The sequence below is a fragment of the Schistocerca cancellata genome, chromosome 10 (genome assembly GCF_023864275.1).
Source record: "Schistocerca cancellata isolate TAMUIC-IGC-003103 chromosome 10, iqSchCanc2.1, whole genome shotgun sequence".
NCBI lineage: Eukaryota > Metazoa > Arthropoda > Insecta > Orthoptera > Acrididae > Schistocerca > Schistocerca cancellata.
Genome location: NC_064635.1, coordinates 61,351,789 through 61,364,681, shown reverse-complemented (window position 1 = coordinate 61,364,681; position 12,893 = coordinate 61,351,789). Strand labels below are relative to the sequence as shown.

Genomic DNA, 12,893 nt, shown 5'->3' with positions numbered 1-12,893 from the left:
TATTGTACTGAAACATGAACTTGAAAACTAAGAATTTAATTCTTTGAATTAACATACCTTTTACAAATGATTTGGGTGTTTAGGGAAAACTGATGGTACAGCATTTTCTCGGAGCCTTACTGTTGAAAGGGAAGTTCGGTCTATGTCCTCTTCTCGGAAATGCTGAGAACATATAGTGCTCCATTTAGACGCACGCCAATTCTTCCTCCTCACGGCATTCTCCCACAGAGCTTTCAGACTTTCATTTTTAGGAAATCTAAAATCATACAGGAGAAAAACACGCTATAGTACAAGTACCGATGTAGCACACGTTCATTCACAATGAAGTTGTAAAATCACACTTAACGAGACAACTTACACATGAAATGTTATTCCCTTCGATTTCGCATCACAATCAGAACGATTCGTACATCCGAACACCACACAAGTCACCATAATAGCGCAAAATCCTTCCAAAAGCGAGCAGCAAGCCTATGCACACAAGCTTACAGCAGCAATGTTTTGGTCGGATTGAGATGGCTTAGGCTAGCCTCGGCTTCACATAGCTTCACAGCTGTGACGTCACGGCGTCTCCCTCTATTCTTACCTCCATGGCTAAAAGTATGCTTGCTTCACATAATGACTTATACTTTTCTCAAACATATAATTACCTGCAATACTAATGAATGAATATACGTGAATAAAGTAAGAAGTTGGAGGCTTACCTACAAGTTTTTCGTTCACAGTACCAACACGAAAGTTGGTAGTACGTCGCCATTATTCGTAGAAACGGGGTTCAATATCGGCATTCCTACACAACTTACTGCAGTTGGCACCACTGAACTGGATGCACGGCTGACGAGAGTCGGTATGAGAACAGAGAAGTGGAAACAAGCGAAGAAAATAATTTTACAAACTGATCCGCACATTCCTCCCGATCGGGGTTAAAAGGGACATCAACTAGCTCCTGTTACGACATTTTCCCCCTTTAAACTTGTAACAGCAAACTTTCTTCCAAGATTGTTTAATTACGAACCAGAACAGGGGCGAATGCAAGTGGCTCAGGAGTCGCTAGACGATAACAATGTTGCAGAAGTACTGAAACGTGTTACAACAGGTGATTAAACTGGGCGTACAAATACGACGTTGAAACTAAGACTTAGTGGTCCCATTGGAAAAGCCTTCTGTATCGCCAAAAATGAAAACATCTCGATCTAATGTGGAGGCTAGGCACACTGTGTTCTCCGATGTTAACAGTATACAGAACCACGAATTTTTGTCATAAGGTCGAACGAGCAAGAAGTTCAGCACCCAGATTTTTGGCGAAAAAGACACGGTTTTGCATCACGAAAATGCATCTAATCACACTTCGTTGCCTATTCGTGAATTTTTGGCCAAAACAATAACGATGCCTCAGCATCCATATCCCCAAGCATGGCCCATTTTAAGTTTTTATCTGGTTGCAAAAAAACATTAAAGGATCGTCTTTTTATAAGCACAGACGAGATTAAAAACACATCGCGGAGAGAAATAAAAGCCATCAGAGAGAACTAGTACCAGTAGCGTTACAATAATTGGAAAAAGCGTTGGAATAAGTGAATAACATCTAATGGGGCATATCCTGAAGGGTTTAACATTCATATAGATGAACAAATAATTTTTCTTACAATTCCCCTTTATTTATTAAACAATCATCGTATGTAAAAATATAAACGTTTCTAGTTTTGGGGGGTGATGGGTCATGACCCCTTGACCAGTGGTTCCCAACCCTGGGGTAATTACCCACTGAGGGGTAAAATGAAATTTTCTGAGGAGTAGAAAACAAAAGGGTTACATTGTGTTCCAATTATGAAACAAAAGTTTTTTAAGTGATCATAACTATTGCCACTATTCATAAGACTGTTAACACCGATTATACAAATCGTCAAACATACACTGAAGAGCCAAAGAAACTGGTACACCTGCCTACTATCGTGTAGGGGCCGCACAAGCACACATAAGAGCAGCAACACGACGTAGTATGGACTCGACTAATGTCTGAAGTAGTGCTGCTGGGCACTGACACCATGAAACCTACATGGCTGTCCATAAATCCGCAAGAGTACGAGAGTGTGGAGATATCTTCTGAACAGCAAGTTGCAAGACATCCAAGATGTGCTCAATAATGTTCATGTCTTGGGAGTTTGGAAGTGTTTAAACTCAGAAGAGTGTTCCTGGAACCACTCTGTAGCAATTCTGGATGTGTGGGGTGTCACATTGTCCTGCTGGAATAGCCCAAGTCTGTCGGAATGCACAATGGACATGAATGGATGCAGGTGATCAGACAGGATGCCTACGTACGTGTCACCTGTCAGAGTCGTATCTAGACGTATCAGGGCTCCCATATCACTATAACTGCACACGCCCCACACGATTACAGAGCGTCCACCAGCATCAACAGTCCCCTGCTGACGTTCAGGGCCCACGGATTCATGAGGTTTTCTCCATACCCGAACATATCCATCCGCTCAATGCAATGTGGAACTAGACTCGTCCAACCAGGCAACATGTTTCCAGTCATCAACAGTGCAATGTCGGTGTTGACGGGTCCAGGTGAGGCGTAAAGCTTTGTGTCGTGCAGTCATCAAGAGTACACGAGTAAGCCTTTGGCTCTGAAAGCCCATATCGATGATATTTAGTTGAATGGTTCACACGCTGACACTTGTTGATAGCCCAGCGTTGAAATCTGCAACAGTTTGCGGGTGTGTTGCACTTCTATCACGTTGAATGATTCACTTCAGTCGTCGATGGTCCCGTTCTTGCAAGATATTTTTCCGGCCGCAGCAATGTCGGCAATTTGATATTTTACCGGATTCCTGGTATTCACGGTACAGTCGTGAAATGGTCGCACGGGAAAACCGCCACTTCATCGCTACTTCGGAGATGGTGTGTCCCATTACTCGTGCGCCGTCTATAACACCACGTTGTAACTCACTTAAATCTTGATGACCTGCCATTGCAGCAGCTGTAACCGATCTAACAACTGCGCGACACTTGTTTTAAATGGGCGTTGCCGACCGCAGCGCCGTATTCTGCATGTTTACATATTTCTGTATTTGAATACTCATGCCACTACCAGTTTCTTTGGTGCTTCAGCTTATGTAATGGCTATTAAACTGCTGTGAGGGCTACACAGTATAATAATAATAATAATAATAATAATAATAATACTGGTGCTAGTGCTTAGACACACATAATTGCTAGCCTGAAGTCTTCCAATGTCTGCCACTTTAGAAGCAAGGAGCTAAGCACCTGGCGATTTAGGAACAATAAGTGCAGCATTAGGGAGAGGAATGTTGCAGAGGAAGGATGTTTTGTAACAGGTGTCGTGGGCGCTAATGTTCACGATGCTGGGGATACCAGTCAATAATATCTGATTACACTTAGGGTAATGGTCTCAGAAAGGTTGGGAACCACTGCCCTAGACCTATACCTCCCTTCCCCCCCCCCCTGCCCACCCCCCCTCTCCCAGCCATTGGGTATGCGCCTGGCAGTTTGGGATTTACTTTATGGAGATCTATGTCCATCACCTGCATTGCTGGGGCCGTTCGCACAGTCTGTATGCCGCGTTGAACACGAACATGCAGAGTGAGAGAGTGACTCTCATCTTAAAATACATTTGTCTGCAGGAAACTAGCGTAAAGCGATTCAATAAAGCTCTGTTTGCAGTTGTGAGTTGTGCCTTTTTTTTTTTTTTTTTTTTGGACAAATGGTTTGTCAGGTTTATAGTGCACCCACAAAGTGAACGACGTTTGTCCTAAGAATAAATCCAGGGCATCGATGAACAAGACTTGATCACTGAGAACGATTTGTAGCTGGAAAGTATCATCTGGCTCAAGTGTACTCCATGTAATACGACAGAGGGGACTGCTGCTACGCCGGCCGCGGTGGCCGAGGGGTTCTAGGCGCTTCAGTCTGGAACCGCGCGACTGCTACGGTCCCAGGTTCGAATCCTGCCTCTGGCATGAATGTGTGTGATGTCCTTAGGTTAGTTAGGTTTAAGTCTTTGTAAGTTCTAGGGGACTGATGACCTCAGATGTTAAGTCCCATAGTGCTCAGAGCCATTTGAACCATTTGATTTGGACTGCTGCTACACATTGGAAGTGGGACCACTTGCATCAACAGATATTTACACCCATGTGTCGATTCTCGTGAAAACTGAATGTGGAAGCACCGGACAACGTGTGCTTAAATAAATGCCGATCGCTCACAGTTTCCAGTAAATGCGAAAAATGGCAGTAAGAAGTTAGGGATTGTCTTCCGGCATTGACATAAGGAAACACTGGCACAAGGCAATACATACCGAATCAGATTCGTGCAGCCTTGACGGAACGAAGCGGCTGGCTCGCCTCAAAAGTATCGGTCTTTGCTACGGATATACAGGGTGTTACAAAAAGGTACGGCCAAACTTTCAGGAAACATTCCTCACACACAAATAAACAAAAGATGTTATGTGGACATGTGTCCGGAAACACTTAATTTCCATCTTAGAGCTCATTTTAGTTTCGTGCACCTACGCTCAATGGAGCACGTTATCATGATTTCATACGCGATACTCTACCTGTGCTGCTAGGACATGTGCCTTTACAAGTACGACACAACATGTGGTTCGGGCACGATGGAACTCCTGCACATTTCAGTCGACGTGTTCGTACGCATCTCAACAACAGATTCGGTGACCGATGGATTGGTAGAGGCGGACCAATTCCGTGGCCTCCACGCTCTCCTGACCTCAACCCTCTTGAGTTTCATTTATGGGGGCATTTGAAAGCTTTTGTCTACGCAACCCCGGTACCAAATGTAGAGACTCTTCGTGCTCGTATTGTGGACGGCTGATACAATACGCCATTCTCCAGGGCTGCATCAGCGGATCAGGGATTCCATGCGGCGGAGGGTGGAAGCATGTATCCTCGCTAACGGAGGACATTTCGTACATTTCCTGTAACAAAGTGTTTCAAGTCACGCTGGTACGTTCTGTTGCTGTGCGTTTCCATTCCATGATGAATGCGATTTGAAGAGAAGTAATAAAAAGAGCTCTAACATGGAAAGTAAGCGTTTCCGGACACATGTCCACATAACATATTTTCTTTCTTTGTGTGTGAGGAATGTTTCCTGAAAGTCTGGCCGTACCTTTTTGTAACACCCTGTACATACAGCTAAGAAACTAGAAGTTCTCACGTAAAACTCAAATACATGGGAAAACAGTGGAGACTGAAACAATCAGTCAGTCTTTATTTATTTCCACAGCGCGCTTCCAAGGTTGAAACCTTCATCAGATGGATTAATTTGGATTGATATGACATGTCTGTGTCGTCTTACGACTTCAGAGTAACATGTGGCACTGTCTAGTAAAGGAAAACAAATACTGTTTTAAAACTTCATGGCATACTAAAATTGTGTTCATGTCCACCACTCGAACACGTGGCCCTTACCTTTTGCGGGCAAGCGCTCTACCAACTTAAAGAAGAAAAGGCTACATACATCAGTCGATAAAAACCAGCCTCTATAGGGTCACTCTGTCGTGTACACGTATCAAGTTGAAATTTATGCCGCATACTTCGTGGTGTAGAATGTTGAATCCTCTAAGTCAATGAAACCAAAAGATACGGCCATTTATGTTACATATTTTGCTACTCGCTAACTCGCTCATCAAAACCTATAGGGTAGGCTACTAAATCTTGGAATTCGCAGGACCGATATAACGCACTTATCGAAGACTTCAAGAAGTGATTCGACTTTCGTTAATATTCGATGCTGGATACTTGGGAAACACTATGTTTGATTCCGTTATTTCATATCGTAAACTGATGTGTTATCAAAGTATGCTGTTTCAAGCCAATGGCACATTGAATATTTTTAAAAACACGCCATTTTTGGTGCGATTTGTTGTAATTAAGCTCCACATTATGACTTATTGGCGGTTACAGCTTCCATGAGATCTAAGTTACAATACACAAAGAAAGCTATCGCTAGTTCATCGCAGTGCAGTGATAATAAGCGCCGAGTTAAGGTCGGGACACACATGTCCGGACCGTGTCCGTGCCGAGACACGTCCGAGTATCGGCCGTCACCCGGACATCGAAATACATCATTAAAATAAATGTAGCGGGCCCCACTTAACCGGGCCGTGCACGGGGAACGTCAACGGGCCGGAGCCGGGCCGGGCGGGATTCGCCGTGTTTAATTTTTCACGTGACGGGCACGGCCTGACGGTAGAATTGTCTTGTGAGCTGTGCAACTGCGCAAGACTGTTCTGTGTAAAAAACATGGTTGTGGAACGGCTAATAGAAGAAGTTCGTAAGTTTCCTGTTCTTTACGATCAGGGAAGTGAAAACTACAGGAATATCGAGTACAAAGACAGAGTTTGGAAGACAATTGCAACAGATCTACAGGCCAAAGGTAAGATAAAAACTATACAAATTTTAATACCCGAAAGATATTTATTTACTTTTTATTTTACAAACATGTTTGGTTTATGTCATCGTTATATCGCCAAGGTGACATGTTCTTGCCATTCCACAGTCCCATGTGGAGAATTCAGGAATTTTTTGAGTTGTTCTCGTACAGCAAATGCACGAATTCGAGGTAGGTTTCGAAGATTTGATGATCTTCCGGATTCCTCAGCAGTTTCCTTTTGATCCATCCTCTGTTCTGGCACCCTATAACCTTCGATTTTTCGAATAAAGTTGTACAGTACACACACAGCCGTCACAATCATTGTAAGGTTATTAGGATTCGAAATTTCTGTTGCAATATACCGAATGCATTTATGGATATTCTTCTTGCCCGACTCAAACAATAATTAAATATAGCCTTGTCATTTGTTAAGTTCCTGCCAGGATATGGTCGCATCAAGTATGTTTTGAGAGGAAAAGCTTCATCGCCTACAATTATCATTGGAAATTCAGCATCAGTTCCGGGTAAAGTTTTATTCTTTCGGACGCTAAGCGTATTGCTTTCCAATGACTTTCCAAGGTTTGAATTTACTAGAATGCCTCCATCAGACTTTTTTCCGTACGCTCTCACGTCTATTGCAATAAAATTATAACATGGGTTAACCAGAGCAAGAAGCACAATGGAATATGTTTTTTTTTTGTAATTCCAATAGAGACTTCCTGAGTTGTTTGGAGCCTGTATTGTTACGTGCTTTCCCTCTAAAGATGAGATGAGAAAATAATGAATCGAAACTCTCCCTGTACTGGTCTTGTTTTCCAGGCACTGTGGATCCATAATTTCCTTCTTCTTGTTTGCCTTCTTTCTTTTTCCTCTTCATCTAAAGCAAGTGCTGTTAAGTCCTAATTCACTATTACGAAAATTAGTGAACATGTTTTACAGCTTTCACAAACAGAAACACAGATCACCGCGTCCGAGTCACAACAAGGAACAACGAAGACACGGACGTGCCCCGGTCATGTGTGGCCCCTGCAGGAACGGACCGGAGCACGGCCGTCACTCGTCCTACGCTCAGCCCTGACACGGCCCGGACGTGTGTGTCCCGACCTTTACGCAATGTAATGTATCTACACGGAAGCGCCAAAGAAAGTGGTATAGGCATCCGTATTCAAAAACAGAGATACGTGAACAGGCACAATACGGCGCCGCACTCGGCAACGCCGACATGAGACAAGTGGCTGTCGCAGTTGTTAGACCGGTTACTGCTGCTACAATCACAGGTTATCAAGATGTGAGTTTGAACGTGGTATTATAGTGGGCACGCGAGCGATGGGACACGACATCTTTGAGGTAGTGATGAAGTGGCGGTGTTCCCGAACGACCATTTCACGAGCGTACCGTGAATATCACGAATCCGGTAAAACATCAAATGTCCGACATCGCTGCGACTGGAAAAAGATCCTGCAAGAACTGGACCAACCATGACTGAAGATACTTGTTCAGCGTTACAGAAGTGCAACCCTTCCGCAAATTGCTGCAGATTTCAATGCTGGGACATCAACAACTGTTAACGAGCGAAACATTCAATAAAAAATCATCGATATGGGCTTACGGAGCCGAACTCGTGTACCCTTGATGACTGCACGACACAAAGCTTTACGCCTCGTCTGGGCCTGTCAACACTGACGTTGGACTGTTTACGACTAGAAACATGTTGCCTGTCGGACGAGTCTCGTTTCAAATTGTATCGAGCGGATGGACGTGTAGGGGTATGGAGACAACCTCATGAATCCTTGGAATCTGCATGTCAATAGGGGACTGTTCAAGCTGGTGAAGGCTCTGTAATGGTGTGGGGCGTGTACGAGGCCCCTGATACGTCTAGGTACGTTTCTGACAGGTGACACGTACGCAAGCATCGTGTCTGATCACCTGCGTCCATTGTGCATTCCGACGGAATTGGGCAATTCCAGCAGAACAATGCGACACCCCACAAGTCCAGAATTGCACAGAGTGGCTCCAGGAACACTTCTGCTGGCTAACAAACTCCGCAGACATGAACATTATTGAGCATTTCTGAGGTGCCTTGCAACGTGCTGTTCAGAAGATATTTCCACCCCTTCGTACTCTTACAGATTTATGGACAGCCCTGCAGGATTCATGGTGTCAGTTCCCTCGAGCACTACTTCGGACATTAGCCAAGTCCATGCCACGTCGTGTTGCGGCACTTCTGCGTGCTCGCGAGAGCCCTACACCATATTAGGCATGTCTGAGACTACAGTCGATAGACAGCTCTTTTCGATTCAGCGTGTTACGTGAAAATGACGTCACGTTTGCACGACGTCTTGTGAACTGTTGGTTACCACGCTTTGCAGGCTGTGACATCAGACGCCAAACTGGATCACTTCACAGTAGCCGGTGCATTCAGAGAAGCAAACAGGAAAAAGACTAGCGGAAGACGGCCGCCTTCTACAACGGAAATGCCGCGAAATTCCCAGCAGGGAAGCCGAGCCGGCTGCTTACGCAGCTTACTCCCTGTAAGACAGGCTCATATCTCGGCTGTCAAGCGCTTCGTTGACACGCAAAACGTGGTCAGTTAATAATTAGGCTCGTACATGTGATGTATTGTGTAACAGACTTTAAAAAATATAGCGACAGAAAAGCGATATGTCAACGGTGGTCGTGTAAGCTGTAAAAATGGGGGTCATCGAAAGCGATGCCAGTGAAACAAGTGATTCGTCTGCTTCAAGACTGGCCGATACAGACTCAGAGTCGGAATCTGACTATGTTGCAAAGCATTGTCGCATTACGTATCTAGCAATGCTACTACCGATGATTTCCATAATAACTCACATTGCAGACGTTGCACTGGATGCTAATCTGGCGTATTCTTATTACGTTAGCGCCGAGTATCTTCACTTCAGGTTAACACTTCTGTTTATATTGTTTCCAGCATTCGTCAACACCGTGATTAGCGCAAGAATGTAAGTATCTTTATTATTTGTGTCGTTTTCATGAGGTGAATTATCCCTGGCGTCAGCCAAACCAAAATTATGATAGACGATATTTGCAACCTACATGACAAACAAATGCTAGGACTTGTGGTTTTTGTACCATTCACTTTTAAGTTGCCGTAAGTTTGTCACAACTGAATTTGTGAAGTTATCTTCGACCATAAATATAATAGACTGGCCCTGACGTCATTTTCGTGGCTCCAACATCTCAGGGCTAAAGTCACGTGAATGTTGGCAAAACATGGTTGTTTCGTGTCGCGCTTACGGCTGTACTCACCGTTTTGTCGGGGGAAATGGCATTACATTTCACGTGTAAGTGTTCCTATGATGGTGCAGATGCGTTTATGGAAATCTGATGAAGTGACTTTTATGTTTTTTACACTTGAAATAGAGTATCACGTAAATTAAAGTGTTGAAAGTGATAGCTGTAAAGTCAGACTCATATCCCATTTTCGAAAGTATCTGTGATAATTCGGTTACAGAAGTAAGTATAACTATTTCTCGTTCCTACTCATAGGTTCCCTAAGGATGAAAACCGAAGGCAGCTTTGGATACAGGCCCTGAAATGGAAAAACTTTAAGCCATCTGCACATACGCGCCTTTTTGTATATACAAGTGAGATTATAATAAGGTAAGAGCACCTATAGTCGACACATGAAGAGAATTTCTTTCTACCTTCTGATACTATTAAATAAATGTAGGCTCCAAAATTACTTTCTGAAACTTCAAAGTCTCACCTTTCATCTAAAATATATATATTTTTTTAAACTGATAGTTTAAACTTTTGTAAAAATAGTAGGAACTGAACCTTTAGAGTGCACCTAAAATTGATACTCTAAAATGAACCTGCTCCTAAAGTCGACAATTTTGGCACCTATAGTTGTAATTCCCATATCCCATTTTCTTTTATAAGTGACTAGAGCTCAAAACGCGGCGAATCCAATGTTAGAAGTTTTGACACGAGCCCACTCTTACCGTTTAAAAGAATTTTAACGACATTTTACTTTAATTGATAGTTTATAGTAATTTCGTCCCACTGGCCACCAGAGGGGCGTTCGATGTATTTGTTAGATTTTATAAATGGTACTGTGAACAAATCCAGGTCAAATTTAGTTCTGACATAATTTTTCGCAAATAAAAAAGTAATTTTTGTTGGAAGCGTTTGGCAGTCAACTGAGAAATGTGGGTAAAATACGATACAAACATAGGATGGCAGACCGCTGATTTGAAATCCCGCCATGTTTTGCCAACAGTCACGTGGTTTATGTTGGAGCCACACCAGCACAGCAAGGCCAGTCTACTAGTATCCATGGTCGAAGGAGTTATCTTCTTTTTCACCACAATTCGCAGTGTTGCCGTACTTCCCGATGACAGATTCTTATTCTATAACACTACACCAAAAGAATCTATTTGTTAATACAGCCATTGATTTTTCAAATAATACTGGTTCTTAAATTTTTGTAATTCAGGTGGGTAATGATTGTTGTCCTCTGTGTTCCTCATTTGCTTTCGTAAACTTACTATGTCCCCTACTGTGTTTCTATGTCATTCAATGAAGTGGCAACGTGTAATATAAGGTACTCTACTGTATAACATTAAGTTGGAAACGAATTTTTTTAAATCTCATGTAAACAAGAGAGGTGTAACTGAGTTGAGAACTAAAGGAAGCCGGCCGGTGTGACCGAGCGGTTCTAGGCGCTTCATTATGGAACCGCGCGACCGCTACGGTCACAGGTTCGAATCCTGCCTCGGGCATGGATGAGTGTGATGTCCTTAGGTTAGTTAGGTTTAAGTAGTTCTAAGTTCTAGGGGACTGATGACCTCAGATGTTAAGTCCCATAGTGCTCAGAGCCATTTGAACCATTTTGAACTAAAGGAAGTATAATGGGATGGTTGCTGGAACAATCACTGAAGAATCTTCTATTTGATGCCGTATGTAGAACAGGGTGATTTAATAAATGAATGACCACTATTCTTGAAGGTGGTTACAATTTTCCAGATGTCTGCAGCTATCTAGCAGAATTGGTACTGACAACATGTAATCCCTTTTTCGGTGATGCAATATTTTTACGGAGGCGGTGGCTGTTACGTTGCGTGCCGATGTTGGTAACTGTTGGCCGTTATATTGTGTGGTCTATATTGGTGATCGTTCGCGTGAATTACTGAATTACAGCGGATCGTATGTCGGTTGGCGATAGGGGTCAGATTGCTCATTCGTAATTTCCAGTGGTTCGTAAATAAAGATCGCTGGTATTATGTTTGTATCAAGCACAGTCTAACTAGACTGTTGAATCAAGTTAGATTGTAACCATGGGTGCAGAGATACTATGTATTTGGCAAGAGTCGTCGGCTCCGACCAATGACGTAATGGCAGCAGTGACGTTACGTTTTGGCGCATATTTTGAATTGCACAACATTACAGTGATTGCTCAGCAGAGGCCACCATTAAGAATATTATGTAAAGTATATAACGGTGTGTCTTGCAGATGTCTTTTCAATGATCTTGGAATTCAGACACGCAGAAGAATAAATCTTTTGCAGCAAGATGGCGTGATTAATTGTGTCAAATGCCTTTCTAAGACCAAGAAAAATACATATGATGGGGTCAACAAAAGTTGGAGTAAAATCTACGAATTTATACATTGCATCAGGTTAGGGACTTCTGGAATGTCATTAATCTGGCATGGTGTATTCAAACATTTTCTATTCAAACATTTTGCTGAATACTGAAAGTACTGCAGGTGGCCTGTAGTTGCTAGTATCTTCTGCACTTCTCTCTACTTTCGCGGTTTGAGTTTGTTTCTGTGAAGCAGGAGTTGAATTCATCAGCTATTTCCTTTTTATTGGAAACTAATCTCCTTTACTATTGGTTTAATGTTACTTGACAACTGTTTGTTTTAACACCTACTTTTCTTTGATGAATTGAGCATATTACCATTTTGTAGATTTTGGCTGCAGTAACTATATTCCCAAAGACCTTTCTAATGTGTATTGAAGAACTTCATAAATTCTTCATCATTACCACACTTGTCTTTGCTGAGAGAGAACAGCTCTCAGTTTCTTTTAGCTGATATGAAGATACTTGTGATGACCCACTTGGGGTCTTACCTACTGGTTCATATACTTATTTTTAAAGTGAAGCAGAAGTCAAAGTAACAGCAGAAAGTATTTTGGATGCTGTTTATGGTTTGAAGCTGGTACACAGTCTGACAGTTTTCTCTCTGTCTAGGGGACAGAAAAGAGTGCACATTGCTTTCAAAGATGTTATTGCTTTGTGTTATAAATTTTAGTGTTGCGTCTTGCTTATTGGCAAATGTATCTATAATTAGTGCATTTCAGTCAGAGAATCTTACTAGCTACTTGAGCAAGACAACTTATACAATGATTTGATAGTTATATATATACAGGGTGAGTCACCTAACATTACCGCTGGATATATTTCGTAAACCACATCAAATACTGACGAATCGA

The 12,893-nt window shown here is 42.6% G+C and overlaps 1 protein-coding gene across 1 annotated transcript in view; it reads left to right on the top strand.

The window, feature by feature from the left end:
- Positions 1 to 8,816: 8,816 nt before the first annotated feature.
- Positions 8,817 to 12,893, top strand: part of LOC126106491 (XK-related protein 7-like) — a 29,099-nt gene continuing 25,022 nt past the window's right edge. Inside the window, exon 1 of the mRNA XM_049912795.1 lies at positions 8,817 to 9,392. Coding sequence (XP_049768752.1) covers positions 9,106 to 9,392 — 287 coding nt within the window. The 5' untranslated portion in view covers positions 8,817 to 9,105. The remainder of the gene's footprint in view (positions 9,393 to 12,893) is intronic.